General features: G+C 46.8%; 1 protein-coding gene across 2 annotated transcripts in view; it reads right to left on the bottom strand.

The window, feature by feature from the left end:
- Positions 1–27,814, bottom strand: part of VTA1 (vesicle trafficking 1) — an 85,179-nt gene that overhangs the window by 10,828 nt on the left and 46,537 nt on the right. For both annotated transcript variants that reach the window (XM_048844366.2, XM_048844367.2), the window contains 2 exons: positions 20,134–20,301; positions 14,845–14,925 (listed from right to left, as the gene is read on the bottom strand). In XM_048844366.2, the coding sequence (XP_048700323.1) occupies positions 14,845–14,925; positions 20,134–20,301 (249 nt within the window). The remainder of the gene's footprint in view (positions 1–14,844; positions 14,926–20,133; positions 20,302–27,814) is intronic.

The following is a 27,814-nucleotide window of genomic DNA, read 5'->3' as shown; positions in this document are numbered from 1 at the left end:
CACTCTGCAGCTTGGTTTGGGATGATGACGGTTCAGGCCGGGTTGTGGGTCCCATTCTGCTCCTAGGAGTCGGTGGCAGACCTTTAAGGGGGCTAAGAGCCCCAGTCATGGAGGCATGTGTTTCTGGAGAAGGCTGGCGGGCAGGCCCGGGTCCTTTGCTGGATGACCTCTGGGCCTTCTTGCTCCGTGCTGGAGGGTTCTTTTTAGCCTTCTTCTTCAGTACCAGCGTCGGTTAATTGTGCCGGGAAGAGCCAGGTGCCGGGGACGCACTGTGCACAGAGGCCGAGGCGCTTGGTACGGCCTGTGTGGAAGGGTCAGAAGCCGGGTGGAAAGCGGACTCCATCAGGAGAGTCCTGAGGTGAATCTCTCTCTCCTTTTGGGTGCGGGGCTGAAAGTTCTTGCAGATCTGGCAACACTCCTTGATGTATGACGCCCCCAAGCACTTAAGGCAGCTGTTACGGGGGTCACTCACAGGCATAGGCCAGCTGCAGTCCAAGCAGGGCTTAAACCCAGGAGAACGAGGCACGCCTGGCCTGGGACAAAGTCCCCGCTGGGACCCTAACTATTAACTAACTAACACTTAACTACTTAACACTATCAACAATGTACAAGAGGCCCGAAGACACAGAGTCCAAGGGAAGAAAACCGTTAGCTCTTGTCAAGCAAGAGAGGCACTCCGACTGACCACCACGGGCAGTAAGAAGGAACTTAGAGGATGTGAGCTGGCAGCGCCTGATATACTGTGGTACGAATACAACAGTCTAGAGGGCACCACAGACAGCTCTACGAGTTCCGCTAAGGCAAAAATCTTTGACAGCTGCACACGTGGGTGCACACACACCTAGAATGGCATCAACGTGAACAAGTACTTGAACAAAAAAAAATTCCAGTCTTGATTTTAAAATTGCCAGTGATGGAGAATCCATCACAACCTTTGGTAAATTATTCCAATGGTTTATTACTCTCACTGTTAAAAATGTAGGTCATATTTCCAGTCTGAATTTGCCTAGCTTCAACTTCCAGCCACTGGATCATGTTATACCTTTATCTGCTAGATCAGAGAGAGCCCATTTGTTCCCCGTACGTTCATATAGACTGTTATCAAGTCACTTCTTTACCTCCTCCTTGTTAAGCTAAATTGACAGAGCTTGTTGTCTAATTCTTTAATCAAACTTGTGGCTTCTCTCTGAATCCTCTCCAATTTATCAGCATCCTTCTTGAACGGTGGACATCAGAATTAGGCACAGTATTACAGCAGCGGTTACAACAGTGCCAAAGTAATCTCTCTACTCTTTCTTGAGATTCCTGTTTATGCACCCAAGGATTCCATTATCCCTTTTGCCACAGGGCCCCACTGGGAGCTCATGATCAGCTGATTATCCACAACTCCCTAATCTTTTTTTTTCCCTCCCCAGAATCGCTGCTTCTCAGGACAGAGTGCCCCATCATGAAAGTATAGGCTACATTCTTTCTTCCTAGATATATTCATTTACATTAGCCATCTTAAATGTGTAATTATTATTTCTGTTTTGTGGGTGGAAAACCAAAATGGTTATTAATTTCAGATATGATCACTTGTACAACAAGGTGATAAAGGTGGCTTTACTACACTATGCCATTGGCAAAGGAAGCTTATGGGAGCATACAAAGTTTATATAAAACATCATGTAACCTGTGAATAAATTTAATGAAATTTAGTGCTAACGAAAACAATGACTAAACTGAACTGAACTAATATATGCAGGTGGTGTACAAAGTTGCTACACAGTTCTGGCTTGTTTGTACCATGAAACTGTCAACCAGACTGGCAACTCTTGACTGTAGGAGTCAGAACTTTCACAGACACTAAACCTAAGTCTACACTGCCACTTATGTCAGTATAACTTATGTCATTCAGCAGTGTGAAAAAGCCACTCCCATGAACGACGTAAGTTACACCGACCTAAGCATCAGTGTGGACAGTGCTATGTTGGCGGGTGAGCTTCTCCCAACAATACAGCTACTGCTGGTCATGGGGGCTGGAGGAATTGACCCGACAGGAAAGCTCTTTCCCATCAGCTTAGAGCAGCTACATTTGAGAGCTTACAGCAGCTCAGCTCCATCGGTTCACCTGTGCTGCTGTAAGATCTCTAGTGTAGCCATAGCTAAGACAGTGACGCTCATTCCTGCGTTTTGGGAAAGTTACAGGGAGGAGCTAGACAGACGCTCTAGCTAGGCGGAGTGGAAGCAACCAAAGCAGGGACCTCTGGACATCCAGAGAATTTTCTGCAGTTTTGAACTGCAACTCTGCTCTGTGCTGATTGGCTGTTTGTGCCAATCCTCTCCCCATGCCTTACAGTCCCTCAGTTTCACTCCACACCTAACCTCCCCTCACTTCCCTTCCCTTTAGCTTATCCCCACTTAAGTAAATAGACCCCCCTGTCTCTTCCCCCTCCCCAAACAGTGGCACAAACATGATATTTTCATTTTCTACCATCACAGTGTTCATTGGGAGGTCGCTCTGTCAGAGCGTAAATTACAATGGCAGGCTGAGGGAAGCAGGGAGGCAAAGCGAAAGCTAAGGCTAAGTCTTGTTCCTGGAGGGCTGGGTTGCAGTTCCCTGTGGACTGTGTGCACCATCTTCTCTGCTAAGGCAATTATGTGGAGTGAGCTGAGGCAGGAGCCCCAGTCTACATGGCCATGGAGCTGGAATATCTGACAGCTGAGATTCTTGAGCTGGCATGCAACACTGGAGGAAACCAGGATCATCCCCCATTACCTGCAGCCCATCATCTGTCATGACAAGGAGCTCAACAAGCTGCTGAGGAAAGTCACAATTGTTCAAGGGATGTCCTGCTCTACATCCAGGCCGTGCTGCTGCCCAAGAAAACTGAGAGCCACAAGGCCAGGAGCAAATAAAAATGACCAAGAAAAATGATGAACATTTCTGTGTGTGTGCTTCTGTACCCCTTGCCCTACCCTGTATCTCTCTCTTCTGTTTAGACTGCAAGCTCTTCAGGGGAAGAAACGTCGACTACCCTAGCATAATGGGGTCCCATTCTTGGTTGGCCTTTAAGCACTACTGTAATAAACTGGATTAATATGACAATTACCACATGCCTCACTTTGGGCAAACTAAAAGCAATACTTATTTCTTCTTTCTTTGTTTCCTTCAGTAAGACAACCACTCCTCTTCTCCCACTATAACCACCCAACCACCCACCACCACCTCCATTTTCTTTTAAAATATGAAGGAGGTGCTCAGAGAGCCTTGCACGAGCGTGCTGAACACCCTGTGGCACAGCATGCGATCCAAAGCCTGCCCATGCAGCAAGGGACAGGTTCCTATCCGTAGAGAGGCAGTGCATGTGCCACAGACGAATGCTTGGCTCTGCAACTATTCAGAGAGGAAAATTCAGAGGTTACCTCTCTGTCTGCCTGAGGTGGGGATATCATGGGCTGGCCAGCTTCTAGAAGTGCCCCTTTACCAGCAGAGATGTCTGTGATTAGAGCCACCGGGCACCTATCCCTCTCTGCAGGTTGCCATCTGGTTCCTGTCTGTACATATGGCATCAATGCCTGCAACCAGTTGGCACACGGGAATTTAGAGATGGTGATTAGGAAGGGTGGACATGGACTTCCACACACACGCCCTACATCCTCAATTGCATATCCGCAGGGGATGTGGCATCATACCCTGACTCTGCCAACTGGCATGACCTCTGTGCACTCATGCAGAGGGGAGCGCATGCAGATCATCTCCACTACTTGTGTAGCTCTCTGGATCAGGAGCAACTGGCGATCCACAGGGTTATCTCGCTCTGCTCAGCATTATTGGTGCTACTCCTTATCCCACTGGAGGATCAAGACCATACTGAGATGATTTGAAAAGGGGGCATGCGAATACCTAAATGAGGATGGATCAATTTAATCAGGACTTGCAATGCTCACTACTAACCCAGTGCTGAATGTTTCTGTAGTAGAGGTTCCCAATCATTCTGAACTGCATCACATGTAGGGGGAATCCACAGAGATTCAAATTCTTTTTTATATCCTAATTCAGCATTTGAACTCAGGCTCCCAGAGATAAGAGGGCAGCGGGCAGTTCACATGTGTAAAAATAAATAATGCCCTGTGATTTAGGCGAAAGGGCTTATGAAACCTTTGCGCACACAAACGTTTTAATCACAGTTTTTGTGATTAAACCATGTTTTTGTACACAACAATAGGAGCAACTGTAACCAGAAACACTACATTATCAGAATGCATCCAATGAAGTGAGCTGTAGCTCATGAAAGCTTACGCTCAAATAAATGTGTTAGACCCTAAGGTGCCACAAGTCCTCCTTTTCTTTTTGCGGATACAGACTAACACGGCTGCTACTCTGAAACTACATTATATGTTATTCAGAATTATTCAGAGGGATGCCTTTTATTCTCTAAAGAAAATGGGGAAGATGAATGTATTAATGAACTCCTACTCATCTGCAATCTTTTGAACACATCTCCTATCACAGAAATTTGCTTTTTACACATCAAAATGGCACTGTTATGTGGCATCCTCATGTGACAACATCCTCAAATACGAAATTCCAGTTAATGTCTTTTAATTCATTATACTTAGGCTTGGCAGAATTTGATTTTTTAATGTAATTTTGATGGATGAAATCAATGCTTATTTTAAAGCTTTTTTTTATTTTTATCAATTTAAGTTTTCACCGATGTGGGAAATTAATGGGGGATCAAACAATTTTTAATGACAGTAGACCCTGATATCCAAAAAGTTAAAGCTTTAATATTGTTAAAACAAAAATGGTCAATATCACATCAAAATATACACAGTAAGTATCCTTACATCAAACACTAATAAGTTCTCAAACAGCATTTTTTTTTACTTTGCTTATCTATAAATTTAGATTATTGTTGATGGTAATTTTTTTTGCCAGTTTGTAGATTGATATTTCCTGACATGTACCAACAAAAAAATCTAATCCTTCCAATCCTAATTATACTCAAAGAGCAGACTGCTAAGGAGTCTTTTCATATCTCAAAGAAAAAAATGTATTTTAATTAATAATGTACCACACCACCTTTAATTAGGTCTCTTAGTTTATTGAAAAAAGAACAGGAGTACTTGTGGCACCTTACAGACTAATAAATTTATTTACGCATAAGCTTTCGTGGGCTACAGCCCACTTCATCGGATGCATGCAGCGGAAAATACAGTAGGATGATTTTATATACTGTGACAAGGTCGGGCCAGATGGCTACAGAAGAGTAATTTTTTTTTTTTGAAGCAAAAGATGTTTTTATTTGCATAACACATTTACAAGGTAAAAACAGCAGCATATGCAATGCGTAACACAGCAACCAATCACAATTGTTTTCTCATTAGCTTCAGGGGAGGGAAGTGTTCAAGCTTGCCTGGGCCCAGAGCAGGGGGCTTCCTCAACTCTCGTGGTCTTCCACCCTTCCGAGTTACCTGGTGACCCAGAGCGAGGGGGCTTCATCGACTCTCATGGTCTTCCACCCCCTCGAGTTATCTGGCGCCACGCCCGAGTGTCACCAATAATTCCCTCCTCTGAAAGCACCCAACAAGAGGGGCAGGCTGTGGGGTGGACAATCCGGGGGGTGAGGGTGGGGCGCACGTGCACCCACGTGTGAAAGGACCCCTCTGAGGTGGTGGTGTCTGCAGCAGCAATAGCTGGGGCTGGGGTCCCTTACTCTCTCCCCCAATCAAAGGGTCAGACAAAGGGACCCGGACAGGGACACTGAGCAGAGAACCTCGGACAGCGCCCACCACTCCTCAAAAGCATCAAGGGAATTGGTGGACGCAGCCCAGGGGAACTCCGCCCGGATATGTGAACAGACCGAGGATCGGAAAACGGCCCCACAGTCACAGGAAGCTCCATCGGCCAACCTCCTCTCTCTGGTTTTATAGATGGCCATTTTAGCCAGGACCAGGAGGAGGTTAACTAGGAGATCCCACGACTTTGTGAGGCCATGGATGGGGAGTGCATAATTAAAAAGGTGAGGAGAAATATGCAACCAAAAACATAATAGGAAATTTGTGAGGAGCTGGAACAGGGGCTGCAGACTGGCGCACTCCAAATATGCGTGCGCCAGGGTTTCCCTCACACCACAAAAGGGACAAGTATCTGGGATGCGCCAGGTATGTGCCTGTGCTCACAGCTCTGTGAAGGAGCCGCCAACGGATGTCCCCGACAGGCCTCGGAACCAAGGTGGAATATAGGCTGGCCCACTGGGGCTGCTCACCCTCCAAAGGTGGCAGAAGGTCTCGCCACTTTGTGTTGGGGCGGGACACTAGGGTGAGGGCGTGAAGGCTGTGGAGCACGAACATGTATAGATGTTTCCTTGGCGCAGTTTGGAAGCGTACCAGTTGCAGTTCATGCAGCCGGCTCGCAGTGAAGGGGTGAGGGGGTCGATTGGGTCTGCGGGGCAGGGGTCCAATTAAAGGGTCCGGCGGGCCTGGGGTAGAGGACATGCCCTCGAGCAGGACCCGGTCGAGGTAAGCTTGAGCAGTGGGCGGCAAAGTGGCCTTCGCCTCCTGAAGTATGCGCCGGGGGGTGCGAGGTCTGGAGAGCCCCATGCGCCGGGCAAGCGTCAGGGGATCCAGCCAGTCTCCCCGGTCGTAGTCCAGGAGGTCTCCGACTCTCGTGACTTCTGCCAGGATCAAGCTCTGGCGCACCGAGCGGGACTCTGCCACCTGCACATGGAGCTGGGGGTTGTGTAGCAGGGGCTCCGCGAGGAAAACTACCCCCTCGGTGGCCGCCACGGACCTGGTTGTTAAAAAACAGTTTCCAAGTCCGGAGGAAGTCCTGGTAGAAGACCGGCAGCCCGGAAAGGTCTCGCGGAAGACCTCCCAGACGGAGATAAAAGAGCTGCCTGTCATATCGGAGCCCTTGGATGCGGCGCAGGATGGCGTGCGCCAGTGTGCTCCACGCCGAACTGCCTGCACCATAGAGGAGCCTCTGTAGGGCCTGGAGGCTGAAGACACGGACCTGAGTGTATAGACACTTCAGGCCCTGTCCTCCTTCCTTCAGGGGTAGATGAAGAACCCCTACAGGGGCCCAGTGCGTTCCTGACCAAAAGAACCCCAGAATCGATGTCCGGAGGTTGGTCAGGAAACCCGGGGCCGGGACCAGGGTGTTGAGCCGGTACCAGAGCATGGACAGGACTAGTTGATTAAGCACCAGCGCTCTCCCTCGGAGGGAGAGACATGGGAGAAGTCCCATCCATTTCTGGAGCCCCTCTATCACCCTGCCCTCTAAATTTCCCCAGTTTTCCGGCGGAGAGGGATGCGTGGCAGAAAGGTAAATGCCAAGGTAGAGCAGTGGACCCACGCTCCACCGGATGGTCTGAAGCGCGGGTGGGAGGGAGCTCGCCTGCCGCCAGTCTCCAAGCCAGAGCCAGAGCTCTTGACCCAGTTGACCCAGGCAGAGGAGGCTGCCGAATAGATGGACTGGCAAGCCTCCACCTGCGCCAAGTCGCCGGGGTCCTGGATCACGCGGAGCACGTCATCAGCGTACGCCGACAGGACCAGCCGCAGCTCCGGCTCCCGCAGGACCAACCCTGTCAACCTCCTGCAGAGGAGACAGAGGAAGGGCTCGATCGTCAGAGCATAGAGCTGGCCCGAGAGGGGGCACCCCTGTCGTACTCCTCGCCCGAAGCTGACCGGTTCGGTCATGGTCCAGTTGAGCTTAACCAGACACACTGCGGAAGTGTACAGCATCCGGAAAAAACCCACAAACTGGGGTCCGAACCCAAACGCCTGCAGAGTGCTCAGGAGGTACCCGTGGTCCACCCTATCCAACGCCTTCTCCTGATCTAGGGTCAGAAGGGCGAATGACAGACCGTCTCTACGCCTGAGTTCCAAAAGGTCCCAAACCAGAAATAGGTTATCAAAGATACTGCGGTCCGGGACGGTGTAGGTCTGGTCTGGGTGGATCACGTCCGCTAGCACAGACCCTAGCAGCAGCGAGATTGCTTTCGCTACGATTTTGTAGTCCGTGCTGAGGAGCGAGACGGGACGCCAATTTTGTAAATCGCGGAGGTCCCCCTTCTTCGGCAACAAGGCGAACACAGCTTGCCTGCACGAAAGAGGGAGGACCCCACTCTGCAGAGACTCGGCCCAGATAGTGACTAGGTCTGGGCCGAGGACGTCCAAAAACAAGCGGTAGAACTCCACGGTCAGCCTGTCCACGCCTGGAGACTTATTAGTGGGCATATGACGGAGGGCTTCTGAGAACTCGGCCAGAGTGAGAGGCAACTCTAGCCCGTCTCGGTCGCTCGCGCTCCTCCCAAAGCACTCTGCAAGCGCTAGGGTCGGTTGGATCCGGGGAGAAAAGACTTGCGTAGAAGGCTCGGGCCCTCCTGCACATATCTGCCGGTTCCGTGAGGGGGGTGCCGTGTTTCTTGGCCCCCCTCGTTTTCTCCAGGGCATAGAAAAAGTAGGAGCCACGATCCATCACCCGAAGGAGGCGGATGAGGGATCAAACAAAGGCACCCCGGGCCCGATGGTCCTCAAGGGCCCGGAGCTCCTCCCGCTTCTCCTGGCACAATCCGCAGTAAGAGTGGGTCTTCAGGCTGGTGGCCAGACATCTCTCCAGCTCTAAGACCTCCCGTTTCAAATGGTCTATCGCTGCATTTCTCCGTCGGCTGGTGCCCCGGGTGTGGTCGCGGCAGAAAAGCCGGGTGCGCACCTTCCCCAGGTCCCACCATCGCCGCGCTGAGGGAAAGGCACGCCGCTGCCCTCGCCAGGCCAGCCTGAATTCCCAGAAGGACGTCACGAAGCCCTCATCCTCCAACAGGCTGTTGTTAAAATGCCAATAGGCCGGCCCCAGCCTCTCCGCACAGAGGGAGGCTCTCATGGTGGCTAGGTGATGGTCAGAAAATGGGGCCAGCCGAATGCTGGAGGAGTGGGCTCGTGAGAGATGGAAGCGTGATAAATAAATGCAGTCCAACCGTGAGTGGCTTGACCGATGGGCTTCCACCCCGACAAAGGTGAACGTGGAAGTGTCATCCGGGTGGTGGTCACGCCAGATGTCCACTAGGGAGTGATGTTCAACTATCTTTCGGAGCGTGTCCGCGGCATCTGGGCACTGCTCGGTCCCCGAGGGTGGTATTAAAATCCCCTCCGAGGAGCAGGCACTCGTGAGAATCTAAGGTGCCGAGGAAGGCAGACGCCTGCTGATAGAATTGCAGCCGCTCTGGACCCGATGTCGGGGCATAGACGTTAACGAGGTTAACCACGAGCCCATGGACCCGGAGATGCAGCAGGCAACCCTGCATGGCCTCGGCAACCCCTAGCACCTCGGGCCATAGGTTGGGGGAGAACAGGGTCGCCACTCCAGCCTGCTGAATCATGGAATGGCTAAAATAGACCCTGTCCCCCCACTCCAGCCGCCAACTATCTTCGGTGGTCGGATCCGTATGGGTCTCCTGCAGGAAAATCACAGAGTACCCTCCCTCCCGAAGGAAGGAGAGCACATGGGACCTGCAGAGAGCCATCCTACAACCCCGGGTGTTCAACGTTGCGATGGTGAGAGGTTGGGAGGGCCGGGGGGGATCCTCACTGGCAGGGACGCTCGCATCCCCCAGTGGGCCGCGCGACATTCCCTGACCCATCCCGTAGGTGAGTAATTGGTCACGGAAGACGCGGACCCACCAGTAGGCCGCGGCATCCTGCTTCGCCGTCCCTTTACCTTCCCCCATGAGGGCCCTTATGGTCCGGAGGATTTGAAAAAAATCCTCCCATCGCTGGAGAGCAAGCTGTACCTTGTTGCGGGTGCCACAGACATCCTCTAAAAACTTCCGCAGCTCTCCTCGCAGCTCATGGGGGGGGGGGGTTACCGTTTCCCGGTTGTTCCCCGGCGGGGCCCTTGGTGCAGCCCCGTGGCTCACTAAAACGGGCAAGCAAGGTGCTAACCCCCGACAGGGTGCCTGATGGGCTGGAGCTTCTAGGCCCGCCTCAAGCCCTGGGGCGATAGGGGGCAGTGGAGGGAAAATAACAGCCCCTAATGGGTCGGGGCACGAGAATGCAAATGCCGCTCCCTGTGGGTCATCGGTTGGAAAAGGGAAGGAGACAGCCCCGGGAGTGGCGATAACATCGCAGGAGGTAGACTGGATAGGGGTAGGGGCAGGGGCAGAGGCGAAGTTCTGGGTTTCGGGAGGCAAGCAGCTGGATGGTGGCGCCTCCCGATCAGGTTCGAGGGTTAAGGGGGTAGGGAGGGAGCTCTCAGTGATACCGGGCATGCGCTCCGTGGTGGATTTAGTGGCTACAGCATCAGGAGGTGGATTATCTTCTGTTGGGCCCCTGCCCAGGAAGGAAATCGATTGCTCCGCACCAACACGGGTGCCCCTGGCAGCTCGTGTCCCGGCCGCGTGGCGCTGGCTGTCACCTGAGCAGGCTAGGTGGTCGTCAGCGGGGTGCCATCAGTGGCTGGGTCGATGGAGGAGTCCAGGGGCTCCTCGGAGGTGGGAGCAGAAACAGCAGTTGGGGGAGGGAGCATGGGGAAAAGAGGGGTGGAGTGAGGTCGCCCAAATCAAGATTTGCTGGCAAAAGGTCGTCCTCCCTCGAGGGGTCAGATCTAGGGCCTCGATCTCCTCGAACATGGAGGAGAGGACACTTTCCGTCGCCCCGGGGTTCTCCCCGCTGGCACCCGCCACGACGGTTGCCTTGGGGTTCACGGGGGCTTCGGGTAGTGTCAGGACAGAAGGGGCTTCCTCGAGGGTCTCGGAGGGGAGGGTCTCCCGTGGAGGGGAGACACTACCTTCCGGTGCTACCACGTCTTTCCCGGCTGACACCAGTGGATGGGACGCACACATGGGCAAAGCGGAAGGTTCGGCATTGGTGCCCCCCTTCCTGGTCTTCCGGGGGGCCTCCACCTCGGGTAGATGAGACGGAGCTCGAGCCTTCCGCTTGCCTCGCTTCCCCTGGACTAGGGCCCAGCCCTCCATCGCATCATCTGGGGGCTGGTTAGCAGGTGTCGTATCAGGGGGTAAAGGCGATGGCTCAGGGACTTGGGGGGGGACGGTGGGGTGGCATAAGGGAGGGAGGATTCTCCCTGGGGCAGGCTCTCTCCCATGCTTGGTGGTACCCCCGCCACACCCTCATGCATAGGCCCGCCAGATTGTCAGCAGCGAAGGCGGGTCTCTCCCGCTCGTCCGGGCGTTGTAGGGGAGGTGCCCCTTGGGCCTGAGCGGCAGAAGTGGTGGTCTGAAGAGGAGGGGGGGCGGGTTCGGGTATCGGGCGGCCAGGGGCATCGGCAATGATGGGGCCGATGTCCTGCCGGGTCTCGAGGATCCCAGGTGCCCCTCCTTGCCGGGCTAAGGGGCAGTCCCTCCGGACATGCCCTGACGCCCGGCAGAGGTAGCACCGGGCTTCCCCCATGGAGAAATACACCCAGTAACGGGCCCCCTGGTGGGGGACTAGGAAGGACCCCTCGAGCGCCTCTCTGCCACGCGCCGCCGATGGCAGTAGAAGCTGCACTTGCTGGCGGAAGGAAAAGATGCGATGGACGATGGGGTCCTTGCAGCCCAATGGGAGAGGGCTGATGACAGAAACAGGTTTCCCCAGCGTGGAAAGGGCGGGTAACAGGGCAGCACTGGGAAGAAAAGGAGGGACAGAGGTCAGAACCAGGTGGACGCCCAGGTCCTCCAGCGGCTCTACGGGGACAAACACCCCCCCAACCGCCAGGCCCCTCTCCACCGCCTCCTGGGTGGCAGCCTCCGATGCTAAGACGACGATGACCTTCCCATACATTTTAGAGGCTGCCACAATGGCTGAGGGCCCCACCACCCTCGCCAACGCCCGCACATAGGTCTCCACGTGGGGCGAGGCGGGCACCAGGAGGCATCAGACACCGTGCTTCCTTGTCATGGTGCGGAAGGGGCCCCGGCTGCTGTTGATGGTGGCGGAGGCGGTGGGCGGGAGAGATGATGAAGCAGCAGGTGGGGGGGGCTGCTGCCGCCCAGGCATACGTCCTGGGGGGTGAGGGAGGTACACCCGCAGAGCCGGTGGAGGGGGCAGCGGGGAGGGATGCCGTGGTTGGTGGCGGGGCCGCAGCAGTGGGGGTGGCGCCTGCCACGGAGGGCCTGGTGGTTTTAGCGGGGCCCTTCCCCTTTTTCTTGCCCTGGCCTTTCCGGCTGGCTGGGGGGGGGGGCTTCCCTAGAGTCTGGGGAGGCGATGGGCATGGCAGCGGCGGAGGTCACCCCGGTGCCCTCCATTGCCGATGCCCCAGCGGGGTGGGGGTAGTTGCTTAACAGGAGTTGGGGTCAGGTAAAAAGGGACAGGCTGTGAGATGGGCAGTTCGGGGGGGTGGGGGGGGACACATGAACCACCATACGCTTGTCCAGAGAGTCCTGTTTGGTTGGCTGGTGCTTCTGGCCCACACGGTGGAATCAGGGCGAGCAGCTAAGTCCAGAGGCAGATGTTAAACAGCCAGCAATGATGATGGAGGGGGCAGTGATGAGGATAGTAGTGTGGGGGTTGGGAGGACACAGATGGATCGGGGGGCAGCTCCGTGCCACACCCCCGTGTCCCTACAAACACAATCATGACACAGTCAAGGCCTCCCCCCGCACGAGAGCACAGTTCGAAAGGTACTCAGTCTTGGGCCTCCTCCACAGCGCTTTGTAGATTCTCTAGGCGGTGTTCCTCCAGTAGACGGCTGTTTCTCTGTCTGTTCCGGGCTTTCTTTTTCGCATTCCAGGGATGCCGGAGCAGATAAGAAATTCTCTCAGCCGGAGACGGGTCCGCAGACAAACAGCAAGCGGCTGGGTCTGGGGGCTGGGTCCTTCCACGCCCCCCCTCCAGGGAAGCGGGCCGGCAGGACCCCCTTTCTTGGGGGGGGGGGGGGGTTCAGCTGAACCCGGAGTAGAGGGTGGGCCCGGGTTCCCCCCAAATCCTCCCAACTCCTGATCAGACACAGGAGGAGTCGACCTGGACTGTGAATTCAGAAAAACGGCCAAGCTGAGGGCTGCCGTGAAGCTCCAACGTGAGCAAATCCACCAATAAGCGCAAGACCCACCAAGGTAGAGCAGGAATTTTGTCACAATACACAGAGAACATGAAACAATGGGTGTTACCATGCACACTATAACGAGAGTGATCAGTTAAGGTGAGCTATTACCAGCAGGAGAGAAAAAAAACCTTTTGTCGTGATAATCAAGATGGGCCATTTTCAGCAGTTGACAAGAACATGTGAGCAACAGCAGGGGGGAAAATAAACATGGGGAAATAGTTTTATTTTGTGTAATGACACATCCACTGCCAGTCTTTATTCAAGCCTAATTTAATGGTGTTCAGTTGGCAAATTAATTCCAATTCAGCAGTCTCTTGTTGGAGTCTGTTTTTGAAGTTTTTTTTTTTTTTTTTGTAATTTTGTGACTTTTAGGTCTATAACTGAGTGACCAGAGAGATTGAAGTGTTTGCCGACTGGTTTTTGAATGTTATAATTCTTGAAGTCTGATTTGTGTCCATTTATTCTTTTAAGTAGAGACTGTCCAGTTTGGCCAATGTACATGGCAGAGGGGCATTGCTGGCAGTTGATGGCATATATCACATTGGTAGATGTGCAGGTGAACGAGCCTCTGATAATGTGGCTGATGTGATTAGGCCCTATAATGGTGTCCCCTGATTAGATATGTGGACACAGCTGGCAACAGGCTTTGTTGCAAGGATAGGTTCCTGGGTTAGTGGTTCTGTTGTGTGGTTGCTGGTGAGTATTTGCTTCAGGTTGGGGGGCTGTCTGGAAGCAAGGACTGGCCTGTTACAGTATCAAAATTATACCAGCCACACAGAAACACTAACTATAACTAAGTTTTACATAGCAACATAACCTGTCTTGGTACTACCTCACTTTTACAGATGGAAAAGTCTGGCAGAAAGGTTAATGGACTCATTCACTAGAGTGTCAGTGCTAGGAGGATTCTGGCTTCTAGTCAGACCACACCTTTCTCAGAGTATGGTTTCTTGCTAAGGTTAGCTCATATGTATATACAGAGAGAACAATGAACTTATGAATAGAGAAATAGTATGGCAATGGGTGCTAATATAATACCACAGACAGATGGCAATATATATTTTGGATTCAAAGCAAACTTTGGCTAAGTGACTGACAGGCACTTATTTTTAGACAGGCATAATCAGGAGGCATTATATTAAGTTAGCTCATTTCATACAGGGATTATTTACAACTGACATGTGCTGTCTCTGGTGTGAAATATGACAGGTATTCTGCAGCAGAGACACTACAGAAATGTCTTTTTTGTGTGATTATTTTAGGAAGGAATTGAATAACAACTTAAATTGACCCTGTGAGGGCCATTTTAGGTAGGTGGAATGTTCCGTGATTACCCAACATGGAATTTAGCCACACCACCAGAATAATCATTTTTGCTGAACTGGATGGCTCTAAAACTCATTTGAAAAATAGGAGCACAGAGTCCCTATCACAATAATAGCTCATTAGTTCAATACCAATTCAGAGGAGGAGTATTACCTACCTAAATCGCCCAACTCTACCTTTTGCAGCACCTGGGCTTTTCAGAAACATTGTTCTAAGTACAGACCATGCTTTCATTAGCTAGGGGATTTAATGAGGTAATAGCCAAGAGTTATATATCAGGGTAATAACAACAGTTTTAAAACTGTTTGCATTTCATTAGCACTCAGAATGTGCTAAGTGATGGCATCAAGCACAGAAAGGCAGTCCCTACCTCCAAACAGCAATACTCTTTATTTATGAATTGTCAACATTACTGAAATTTTATTCGGTTTCTCCTTAAACTATTTTTTGTGCAAAATAAGTCATAAGCAAAAACATAAATGCCATTGTCTTACCTGCAGATTGAGCATTGTAAAGAGAAGGATCTACAGCTGGGATATTCTGTGGAGTGGGTTGAATGGTATTACTTGTTACACCTGCAAATCAGCAAAACAACAGTGGAATTATACTATGTTACTTTTAATTATAGACTTAAAAAGCAAGTTGTTAACAGGAGGTTTAATTGTGTTACTTACAGTGTAAACAATCCCGAACTGGCTTTTATCGGAAATAATTATAACTGAAGGAAACTTTAGGAGAACTTCAGAAACATTTATAAAGTACTTCTGAAAAATAATTTGTTGGCTACGAACGTTTAAATATTTCTAAATAGCACCTTTCATGAAGACGAAATCAAGACGCATTCAAGAACAGCTATTTCAGTACAATATTTCATAGAAGTAACAGGTACGGAAAAGTTGGTGTGAGAAAAGGTCCAGTGGGAACAGGTGGTCACCAGATTCAGAGTTTTAGGGAAAATTAGTACAAGGAACTAGGAGAAAGCAAACGGGTTGGGGAGGAGAGAATAAAAGTAGCATATGTGTATTCTCAAAGAGGGTTAAGAATTTCAGGTCAAAAAGAAGAGTTAAGGATTGAGACATGAGGAGATACAGAAAAGTTGTTCCACATGATGGTTGCATAATGAAAAGGAACATTTTTTATCTGGGATTGTGCTCCTTTGAAAATACAATTCTCACTCCGAACTCTTGTGCTCTCAGTGAGAGAGACAGCACTTCTCTATCTCAAATCTTTCTCTGATCCCTGAGATAAGGGTAGTTCTGTGTGAGACCAACTCCCCCCCAACACATGCAGACAACCCCTTATTACCCTACAACCATGCCATTATCCTGGGGCATCTTAAACTACCAGTTGTGTGTCTCGGATGGTGGATGAAGGAACCCCATATAGGATAAGGAGTCATGGATCTAAGGTTGAGAGTCATATGAACTACCATTTTATCTAAAAAAGTTGTAGTTATGGAAAAACCCAGATACAGGAGAGTCTGTCTCAGTTAAGCCAGATTGAAGGAGACCTCAGCCTTTTGGAATCACTGAGTTCAAATGGAGGTCTGAGGGTGGTAGACGAAACCTGTTAAGGAGTTCATCACCTGAAACAAGAGATCCTAACCGCTAAAATTAGGTGTTGGAATGTGAGAACCATGTGGGTTCACTGGGAAACTGAGTCAAGTAATTAAGAGTCAGACTCAATTCAATAATGGTATTCCCAGAGGGAGAAAATGAGATGGACTGAATGTGGAATACTCAATTCAGTTGACAGAAAAGGAGTACTTCTGGCACCTTAGAGACTAACCAATTTATTTGAGCATAAGCTTTCGTGAGCTACAGCTCACTATGCTCAAATAAATTGGTTAGTCTCTAAGGTGCCACAAGTACTCATTTTCTTTTTGCGAATATAGATTAACACAGCTGTTACTCTGAAATCAATTCAGTTGGTATCATGGTACTCTATTCATGATACTCCTAAAGAGATAGTTGGAATAGTCCTTGACCAAAAGGCAACACATAAGCTCTACAAGAATGGGAACCAGTCAACTCATGAATTATAAGAGCACGTTTTGTTACAAATCATGCTAAGTAACTACCATCCAGTGTTACACACTTACCAATGATCATAATGAACAAGCAAAGGGTGCATTCTACAACAAGTTGCAAGATGTACTAAACCAGGTCTATGCTTATGATGTAGTTCTGGTTCTGGGTGATATGAATGCTCAAGGTGGTAATGGCAGCCTCGGATCTGATCACTTCATAGACATGGAATTGAGGGGCAGATAGAAAATGGTAAAAGATTCACTGAGATATGCAGCATGTATAACTTGTGCCATTGGTGGGGGTACTTTTCCCTCATCTCAGGAAACACAAACTACCAGGCAAGTCAAATGATGGAATTGCTGAGAAACAATTGGATAACGCTGCCTAAACAGATGGCACAGATGATCACTGCAGGATGCAAGATCTTTTAAAAATTCTGACGCAGGAAGTAACCACTACCTTGCCATTGGAACAGTTAGAATCAAGCTAAAAGACAAGTTCACAAGAAAAGAGATGATATTTGATGGAAGGAGGGAGTTTTAAATCCAGCAGTCCAATGAATCTGAAGAATTGCAGGTAACAAATGATGACATAGAGGAACAATGGGCTTGCTTTAGAGATGTCTGATGGGAAGCTGCAATAACTTCACTTGGATCAAGATGATCAAGGACAGAAGAGTGGATACAGCCAGGCACATGGAAACTGAGTGAAAAAAGAAAAGTCTTAAAAAAGAGCCAATCACAGGTGACACAACCAGAGGAACAATGCATGCTGCAATGGGAGTATGTAGAGAAAGACAAAGAAGTCATACTGGAAAGATAGGAGAGAATCTTGGGTGCCATCACTGGACCTAGGACTCTTGGTGCTGCTAGGCTCTATGGCAGGGAGCCTTCCAACCCCTTACAGGCTCCCCTCACCACAAAAGGTAGCCTGCCAACCAACAGAACCCGAGCTGGAGCATGGAACCTAGCAACCCTGAGAATCCTGGCTCCAGCTGGGGCTCCCAGGGCTGGCAGGCTCCTTGCTGTGGAGCAGCTAAGTGAAATTGACACACTTGTCAGTTTCATAGCTGCTATTCAGTGAACAGGGCAGCAAGCATAGCATTGTTGGAAGAGCAGAAGGGCAAAGACACTCCATTAGATACGGTCCCAAACGTAGGAAAAGGATGTATCTGGGTGGAGGGATTTGAAGATGAGAAAAGTTAATAAACCAGGCATCAATGGAGGTATTCAAATGGGAGTTGCAAAGCTCCAAAGATGCATTAGAATAACTCACCCTCTTGTGCACTTTTACCAATTGGAACAGATTTAATTGCCCACATGGGAACTTTCACGATTAGCTTTGTCAGCGAATGGACAGGCTATGTCCACACTATGAGGATTTTATATCTTTTAGGGTAAACAATTTTGCTTATTCTGTTTTAACTGTGAGTGTACCCATTACCCATATAAACATCTTTTTTACATCTTGTGATAATGTGTTGCCAAAGGCTAATTATGCACAATGTCAACAGTGTTTCCTTTTATCAGTTATAAATGTGTTGCCTTTTAATTCTATTGATGGTCTTCTTAATCTTGTATAATGAGAAATGGCAAGTGGGAGTGTCCAATTCACCTACTGTATCTCATTCATCAGTTGGTATATACCTCTATCCTGTCCCCTTTTTCCTCTGCTCTCTTAAGTAAATTTCTTTTCAATCTTTTAAATTTCTCCTCGTATGGGAGCCTTCCTATGCTCCTTCTATTTCTTTTACATCTCTTTGAGATGGGTCACGAGAACTAAGCACTGTATTCCAACTGAGGATGTACAGAGATTTAAATCAATACATTTTAATATTTCAGTCATATATTTTCTAGACCTTTCTTAACACTCTGCATTTTGGTTAGATTTTTTGACTGCCACTTGCCCACAGATTAGATACTTTCATTGACTTGTCCACAAATCTTTGAAAACTAATGGCGATCGGGGGAAGTCCCGGATGACTGGAAAAAGGCTAATGTAGTGCCCATCTTTAAAAAAGGGAAGGAGGAGGATCCTGGGAACTACAGGCCAGTCAGCCTCACCTCAGTCCCTGGAAAAATCATGGAGCAGGTCCTCAAGGAATCAATTCTGAAGCACTTAGAGGAGAGGAAAGTGATCAGGAACAGTCAGCATGGATTCACCAAGGGCAAATCATGCCTGACTAATCTAATTGCCTTCTATGACAAGATAACTGGTTCTGTGGATGAAGGGAAAGCAGTGGACATGTTGTTCCTTGACTTTAGCAAAGCTTTTGACACTGTCTCCCACAGTGTTCTTGCCAGCAAGTTAAAGAAGTATGGGCTGGATGAATGGACTATAAGGTGGATAGAAAGCTGGCTAGATTGTCGGGCTCAACGGGTAGTGATCAATGGATCCATGTCTAGTTGGCAGCCGGTATCAAGTGGAGTGCCCCAAGGGTTGGTCCTGGGGCCGCTTTTGTTCAATATCTTCATAAATGATCTGGAGGATGGTGTGGATTGCACTCTCAGCAAGTTTGCAGATGACACTAAACTGGGAGGAGAGGTAGATATGCTGGAGGGTAGGGATAGGATACAGAGGGACCTAGACAAATTGGAGGATTGGGCCAAAAGAAATCTGATGAGGTTCAACAAGGACAAGTGCAGAGTCCTGCACTTAGGATGGAAGAATCCAATGCACTGCTACAGACTAGGGACCGAGTGGCTAGACAGCAGTTCTTCAGAAAAGGACCTAGGGGTTACAGTGGATGAGAAGTTGGATATGAGTCAACAGTGTGCCCTTGTTGCCAAGAAGGCCAATGGCATTTTGGGATGTATAAGTAGGGACATAGCCAGCAGACTGAGGGACGTGATCGTTCCCCTCTATTCGACATTGGTGAGGCCTCATCTGGAGTTCTGTGTCCAGTTTTGGGCCCCACACTACAAGAAGGATGCGGAAAAATTGGAAAACGTTCAGCGGAGGGCAACAAAAATGATTAGGGGACTGGAACACATGAGTTATGAGGAGAGGCTGAGGGAACTGGGGATGTTTAGTCTACGGAAGAGAAGAATGAGGGGTGATTTGATAGCTGCTTTCAACTACCTGAAAGGGGGGTCCAAAGAGGATGGCTCTAGACTGTTCTCAGTGGTAGCAGATGACAGAACAAGGAGTAATGGTCTCAAGTTGCAGTGGGGGAGATTTAGGTTGGATATTAGGAAAAACTTTTTCACTAGGACGGTGGTGAAACACTGGAATGCGTTACCTAGGGAGGTGGTGGAATCTCCTTCCTTAGAAGTCTTTAAGGTCAGGCTTGACAAAGCCCTGGCTGGGATGATTTAATTGGGGATCGGCCCTGCTTTGAGCAGGGGGTTGGACTAGATGATCTCCTGAGGTCCCTTCCAACCCTGATATTCTATGATTCTATGAAATATTTGTTAATAATGGGAAAAGTAAATTCTTGTCACTATCCCCTCTAGTCAAAGACCAACACTATTTTGCCAAACTTTTAATAAAAATCACTTTCAAGCAGAGACCAATTATAGAAAGTTTCAGCCCAACAAGTGAAAGTTTCAGAAAGTCACAAGTGTCCAAAAACATGAGGATTAGCATGGTAATTTATGAAGTATTAACTATAAAAGTTGCCTCTGTTCTAACACATATACAATATTGCAGCCTTATTATACTTTACATATAACTGGAAAGGAGGCTACAATGCAATAGCAAAGCACCTCACAGTAAAAGTAAATCTGTGTTCTTGGATATAATGCGACATACCTGTGCTATGAGGTACTTCAGCTGGAGTGTTGGCTGGAGCATGTGCACCAGGTGGGATATGTATGCCAGTATAATTACTAGTTGGCACGTTTGCGTCATATGTAGATGATGATGGCCGAGATACTTGAGTAGGTAGAGCAGATGAACTAGCGTCTTCACTTTCAGCATCTGTTAAGATACAGAAAAGGGCTCTATTAATTCTTATTTTGAGAAAGCATATAAACTACCATTTATTTCTGCAACAATAATCCGCCTTGACTTCCTTATCGGATAACGTCTTATAAAGTTATAAAATGAATGGTTTAACAACAACAACAAAAAAATCAAATAACGATCTATAGAAGTATAAGTGCATCATGGGATAAGTTCTGGGAGCTCACATACTTAATGTAGGTTTCGGAGTAACAGCCGTGTTAGTTTGTATTCGCAAAAAGAAAAGGAGTACTTGTGGCACCTTAGAGACTAACCAATTTATCTGAGCATGAAGTGAGCTGTAGCTCACGAAAGCTTATGCTCAAATAAATTGGTTAGTCTCTAAGGTGCCACAAGTACTCCTTTTCTTTATACTTAATGTATAGAGCTGTAGACAGATGTTTGAAAGAGAATGCATGTCATCACTGGGCTGAATATGTACAACCTTGTGGTTTTATTTTTCTGAATCCTTAAGATTTAGCATATAAATTATACAGAATTAAAAACAGTTTGACAAAGAGTATGAACAGTGTGTAGTAATGAATATATTTGAATGAATACACTTCACTGTATAAGGCACTCTCTCTTTTATATGGCATGTATATTCGTGAGGAAAATGTTAAGAAGATTAAAATGAGAAATGAAAAGAAAGCAAAGAGAAAAAAACGAGAAAATTTGGGAAGGAAGTAATATTAAAGAGGGCTTATGAGACATTTCGTCAGCTGATCCATGGCCCTGCCTGCAGAACTTCCTACATTAGAATATGAATGGCTGGCCTATTTAGTGCAAAGCTAATAGTTACCTCTTTAAAAATATCATGGCTTCTAATTGGCATATAACTTTAAAGATCCAATCTAGACAGCTAAATATGGCCATACCTGCACCAAGCATAATTTATCCTACCTGTGCCATTTTATTAAGAAGTTGTTTCTGTTCCTAGATTTCTAGTGGCGCTCAAGCCAACAAAGCTCTGTTTCATTTATTGGAGGTGTGCATCTGCATGATTAGAAAGGTCAGCAGGAACAAGCACAGTTCTGGGAATAGTGTTTGTTAACCGCTGGTGCATCAGACAGCGGAAACAACATAAGAGCATAGAGTTGTATTTAGATCGTGTAAAAACTGGTTATTTTAAAATTCTTTACGAAGTGCATTCTGGTCTCCAGCTATAGAAGATCTGATCAAGTATGTAAATATTAGTGTCTAGTAATGAAAACTGGAGAGTCAACTGATGGAACTGAGATTTTGCCCCACTTAAGGCTTTTGAAATAAACAGAGAAAGGGTAAAATATGAGTTACATGTAGGACAGCTAACTTTACTAAAAAGAGTACACAAATACCACTTTCTATTTCCTTTCACAATATCCTTTACTACTACAGAAGACTAAAGGTAGAATAGCTGAAACTGACAACATCTGTATCAGCGTATTACTAGATTTAGACTAAGATATCATTACTTTAAAAGTATAAAACTCTAAAAATACATTCCATGGAAAAACCTTTTTTTTTTTTTTTTAAAGTTATCTGCCTTCTCAACTCCCTATCAAAATTTGTATATGTATATTTTTCTGAGGTGAGCATCATATGTATGGGATTTAAATGTGTGCATCAAGAAGAAAAGCTATCCCATGAAGTTCTTTTCTAATCTGATTTTAAATATAATTACAATAAAAATGATTTTTCTGGTAATTTTGTAACTAAGTTAGTCCTAGTAGTCTTTCACTGCCACCTTCAAATACAGTTGAAAACATAAGAAGGAATAAAACACCATATGCCCGATGGCTGTGTTTGTCAATAAGTCTAATACTGTCATTATACTTTGTGACTTGTATAAGTTTATTCATAAATGCATTATTTTACACTTAAGCCATCACTGTTGCATTCACTATATTGCCAGTGTTTAAACATATAAAAATGCATTTTTATGAGAAAGCTGTAAACAAAGTGGCTAGTATTGTTTCCAAAATGTAATAGAAAAGCACAGAACATCGTAAAATTCTTCTACCTTCTAAAAATTATTTTTTCTCATCTGCATCTTGTAATTCATTGCTACAGATGTCTGACCTCTACAACAAACTTAAGGTAGATTTTTTGCAGGCAAACACAATCCTAAAGATGCAGAGATTTTCCTTATTTATTTAGCACAAATAAAAAACTTTGATTATCGGTTTAGTCTTGGGAAGGGTAAAACATTCTCACCTGGATGGAGCCATCTAGGTAACTTCTCTCCTCCAATGACGGCCCAGCCATTGTTATCTTAAATCCCTTGAAGGTAGGTACCTATGAGGCTGTCTTATCCTGTCACTACATTACCTTTCCTGCTTGGCCTCTCAACAACCCCTTTAAAGCCTCCTTTGATTTAACTCTACACATTCAGACAGGCAGCAATACACAACTGAATAAGGAAACAGATATTCATAAGAAATAAGACATATTCCCAGTTTGTCATACTCCCATAGACTTCAACTGCAACTCTAAGTGTCAACACTTCTACAATTCAGGCATTAGGGACTCAGGTTTAACACCCAGAAAAAGAGGACACAGCATCACACAGGAATTCTGTGGCAGAGACAGGGATAGAATCCAATTCTGCTAAGCATCATTCAACATCCTTAATGATGACAATCTGTTCTCTTCCTTTAATCTCCTACTCATCCCAATCCCATTCTCACTGCCTAACCAGTCCCAGTCTCTCCTCCGCTCCCAGCTCCCCCACTCAACCAGTGCCACATCTGATTTGTCTCTTCCCCACGCCCAGCCTCCAGTCATCCCCCCACAGATCATGTCACCAGTCTCCTCCCATCCCAGCTCCAAGTCTCATTACCAAGTTAATCCTAGTCCCCCCCGCCCCCTGTATCCCCGCCCCGCCAGGGCTTGCTGTCCTAATCTACTCCAGCCTACTCCAGTTATATAAGGAAGTTTCCTTCTCTGTGGTGCCTTGGACCAGCAGGGGGTCACAGAGTTCAGGAAAGACAGGCTTGCTGATCTCTGTTCCAGTTCCTGGCCCAGCCCAGAGCTGCAATCAGAGGGGAAAATCCTACTTTGCCTCAGGCTGGAGCATGCTCATTGTGCACAGAATCTTCAGGGAATTTAGCTGCAAAGGTCTAGCAAGTCTCCAAGCACGTATGAATTGTGATTTTTTTTTTTTTTTTTAAACAAGGCTTGTAACTTGGCCAAATTTGGGCAGTTTTGGCAGTCCCAATCCAAAACATGGGGCACTACAGCTTTCCAAAGAAAAGGTCACCAGAATTTTTTTAACACAGACAAAATAATGTATTTTTCCCTAACCTTGTTCTCAGAAATAGCTGAACCATTTTGGCTGAAATTATCCTGAACAATTCAGCATGAGAAGGACAAGTAGCACGGAAAATTTCAACCAAATAGTTAAAGTTTTGCAAAGACCTGGTTTATACTACAGATTTAGGTTGATGCAAGGGAGCTTATGTCGACTTAATTATGTCAGTGTACACACTACAGTCCTTGCTCTGACTAATATAAGTGCCCTACTACACCACCATATCTCCACGTCCATGAGAGGCACAGGGCTTACATCAGTGTAGTTAGGGCAATGCAGCATCCGTGTAGACACTACAGGTTACTTACATTGGTTGTTGACTGTCATTCTTCTCAAGTTTATGACTCCATGCTGGAGCCATGAAATTGACAGGAAGGCTGCTCACAGCTTACGTTGTCACCCCCAGGATGGGTGGGGTGCTCCAGTTAGTGTCCCTGGGCTCACTGCTCTCAGCCAGGCTGCTGCCCAAGCTCCCTGCTCTCACCCCCGGCTCCAGCTCCCACCCAAGCTGTCGCCCGGGCTACCTGCTCTCATCCGGGCTGCCTGATGGGCTCCCAGCTCCCTCCCACCCTGCTGCCCAGGATCCCAACTTGGATGGAGCAGACAGCCTGGGCTCTCAGTCCCCCACACTGCCCCTTTTAAGTCAGTGGAAGTGCTCCTGGTGAGGATGTACACCACCAACAGAAGGAGGGCAGTGTGGACATGAACCATTGCAGTAATTACTGTGGTGGCTGTAAGTTGCGCCAACATAGGTCACTTACGTTTGTAGTGTGTACATGCCCAAATTACAAGCAACTGAAACCAGGGTCTTAAAATGGGAAAATTTGGGCAAACATAATAATAGGTAGTCTCCAATAAGAAACATATATATACAAAGCACCCCAGAAAGAGGGATATTCATTTACTGGGGCATGTGCAAATATTCAATTTGCATGTGGAAAATTAAGCACAGTTTCATGCATGTTCACTGCTGAAAAATTAGCCTCCATATGCACACAGCCTACATACAGTAAGCAGAGCAATTCCAGCTGTCCCACCCCTCCCCAATACACACTTTCTAAAATTGAAAACTCGTAATGCAATGAGCTAAACTCATCTTGTGCTGTTAAACAAAGCCATCTTTTTATAAAATGAACTTCTTTTATTAGATGCACAAGCTCAATCAAATTAATCACCAGAACATGAAAAGTATTCTTTCCTTTCTGCAATGTCATGTTTAAATTTTTACCTGTCCAAAATGAAGGAAGCAAAAAATTACAGTCCTTTATAATCTATATAGATGAGACTTTCAGGGACATTGTAGAGTGGTTCCACTCCCAGTCTGACAGCCTCTGTGCTGTTGAGGAAGATGAAAGATGGACAACAAGCTGGAGCAGAGGGAAATGAGCCCATCCTTGGGACCCTCCTTACAGATGATGTGACGGTACACTCTTGCACTTAGGACACCCCTCCAACTTATTAGGAAGAGACAAATAATAGTAATGGGGGATTTGATTATTAGAAATACAGATAGTTGGTTTTGTGATGACCAGGAGAACTGTATGGTGAATTTCCTGCACGTGTGAAGATTATGGACCTCTCGAGACATCTAGATAAATTTATGTGTAGTGCTGGGGAGGAGCCAGTGGTTGTGGTACTTGTAGGTACCAATGACACAGGGAGAGATAGGAGAGAGGTCCTGGAGGTCAAATTTAGACTGCTGGGTAATTGATTGCTACCATGGAGATTCTGGACTGTATTCTTTCAAATACTCCCAGTTCCATGAGCAGGGCTAGTTAGACAGGCAGAACTGCAGGGTCTCAATGCATGGATGAGACAATGGAGTTGAGAGGAGCGATTTAAGTTTACTAGGAACTGGGGAACCTTTGAGGAAAGGAGGAGCCTATACAGGAAGGGCTCTACCTAAACCAAAACAGAACTATACTGCTGGCATATAAAATTAAAAAGGTAATAGAAGAGTTTTTAAACTAAGGGCTGGAGGGGGTGTGGAGGAGCACAATTTTATAAGCGCTAGTATACAAATGCTAGAACTCTAAGTACTATGATGGGTGAACTTGAGTGCCTGGTATTAAATGAAGATATTGATATAACCGGCATGACAGGAACTTGGCAGAACAAAGAAAATTAATGGGACACATTAATATGAGGGTACAAAATATGTAGGAATGAGAGTAAGTCGCTCTAGTGAGTGAGTGGCACTAAATGTGAAAGAAAGCAGAGTCACATATAGCAAAAATGTTAAATGAATCAACAGTACCACATAATCTCTGTGAATAGAAATTCCATGCTTGAATAATAAGGGTATAGCAGAAGGAATATACTACCAACCTCCTGACTAGCTGATGGTGATTGTGAAATGCTCAGGGAGATTAGAGAGGCTCCAAAACCAGAAAACCCAGTATTAATGGGGGATTTCAACTATTCCCATATTGGCTGGGTACATGTCACCTCAGGCTGGAATGGAGACATAACATTTCTAGACACAATTAATGATTGCTTCTTGGAGCAAATAGTCCTAGCACCCAAACGAGGAGAGGCAATTCTTGATTTAGTCCTAAGTGGTGCACAGGATCTGGTCCGAGACGTGAATATAGCCGAACAGCCCAATCACAGCAATCATAATGGAATTAAAGTTAACATCCTTGTAGGGGGGAAAATACTGTATAAATCCACCACAGTAGCATTTAATTTCAAAAAGGGGAACTACACAAAAATGAGGAAGCTAGTTAAATGGAAATTAAAAGGAACAGTCACAAGAGTCAAATGCCTGGAAACTTTTTTAAAAAAATACCATAATAGAGGCTCAAACTATATGTATACCCCCACAATAAATAAAAAAAACGAACAAAAACAAAACAGTAAGAGGGCCAAAAAGATGCCACCATGGTTAACCAAACTAGCAAAAGGCATCATTTAAAAAATGGAAGTCAAATCCTCTGGCAGGTCAAGTGTAAAAGTATAATTAGGCAGGCAAAAAAAGAATTCAAAGAGCGACTAGCAAAAGACACAAACACACAGAGAAATTTTGTTTAAGTACATCAGAAGAAGGAAGACTGTCAAAACACTCAGTGAGGCAACTATACGATAGAAGTGCTAAAAGAGCACTCAAGGAAGATAAGCTGTTGAAAAGATGCTAAAGGAATTCTTTGCACTGGTCTTCACCACAGAGGATATGAGGGAGATTCCCAAACCTGAGCCATTCTTTTTAGGTGACAAATCTGAGGAACTGTCCCAGATTGAGGTGTCACCAGAGGAGGTTTTGGAACAAACTGATAAATTAAACAGTAATAAATCACCAGGATCAGCTGTTATTCACCCAAGAGTTCTGAAGAAACTCAAATATGAAATTGGAAAACTACTAACTGTGGTATGTAATCTATCATTTAAATCAGCCTCAGTACCAGATGACTGGATGACACCTAATGTTATACCGATTTTTTAAAAAGGCTCCAGAGGCAATCCTGGCATTTACAGGCCAGTAAGCCTAACTGCAGTACCAGGCAAATTGGTTGAAACTTTACTAAACAACAGAATTGTCAGATACAAACATAAACATGGTATGTTTTACAAGAGTCAACATGGCTTTTGTCAAGGAACATCATGCCTCACCAATCTATTAGAATATTTTGTGGATTTGAACAAGCATGTGGACAAAGGGGATCCAGTGGATATAGTGTACTTGGACTTTCAGAAAGTCTCTCATAAGGTCCCTCACCAAAGGCTGTTTAGCAAAGTAAGCAGTCATGGGATAAGCAAGAAGGTCCTCTCATAGGTCAGTAACTGGTTAAAAGATCAGAAAAAAAAGTCAGAATAAATGGTCAATTTTCACAGTAAAGAGAGGTAAACAGCAGGATCTCCCAAGGATCTGTATTAAAACCAGAGCTGTTCAACACATTCTTAAACGATCTAGAAAAGGGGATTAACAGTGAGGTGGTAAAATTTGTAGATGATACAATATTATTCAAGAAAGTTAAATCCAAAGCTGACTGCAAAGAATTACAAAGGAATATCATAAAACTGGTGGACTAAGCAACAAAATGGCAGATATAATTCAATGCTGATAAGTGCAAAATAGTGCACATTGGAACACACAATCCCAACTATCCAAACAAAATGATGGGGTTAAATTAGCTGTTACCATGCAAGAAAGATCTTAGTCATTGTGAATAGTTCTCTGAAAACATCTGTTCAATGTGC

Source organism: Caretta caretta, chromosome 3 (genome assembly GCF_965140235.1).
Source record: "Caretta caretta isolate rCarCar2 chromosome 3, rCarCar1.hap1, whole genome shotgun sequence".
NCBI lineage: Eukaryota > Metazoa > Chordata > Testudines > Cheloniidae > Caretta > Caretta caretta.
This window is presented reverse-complemented; position numbering and strand designations above follow the sequence as displayed.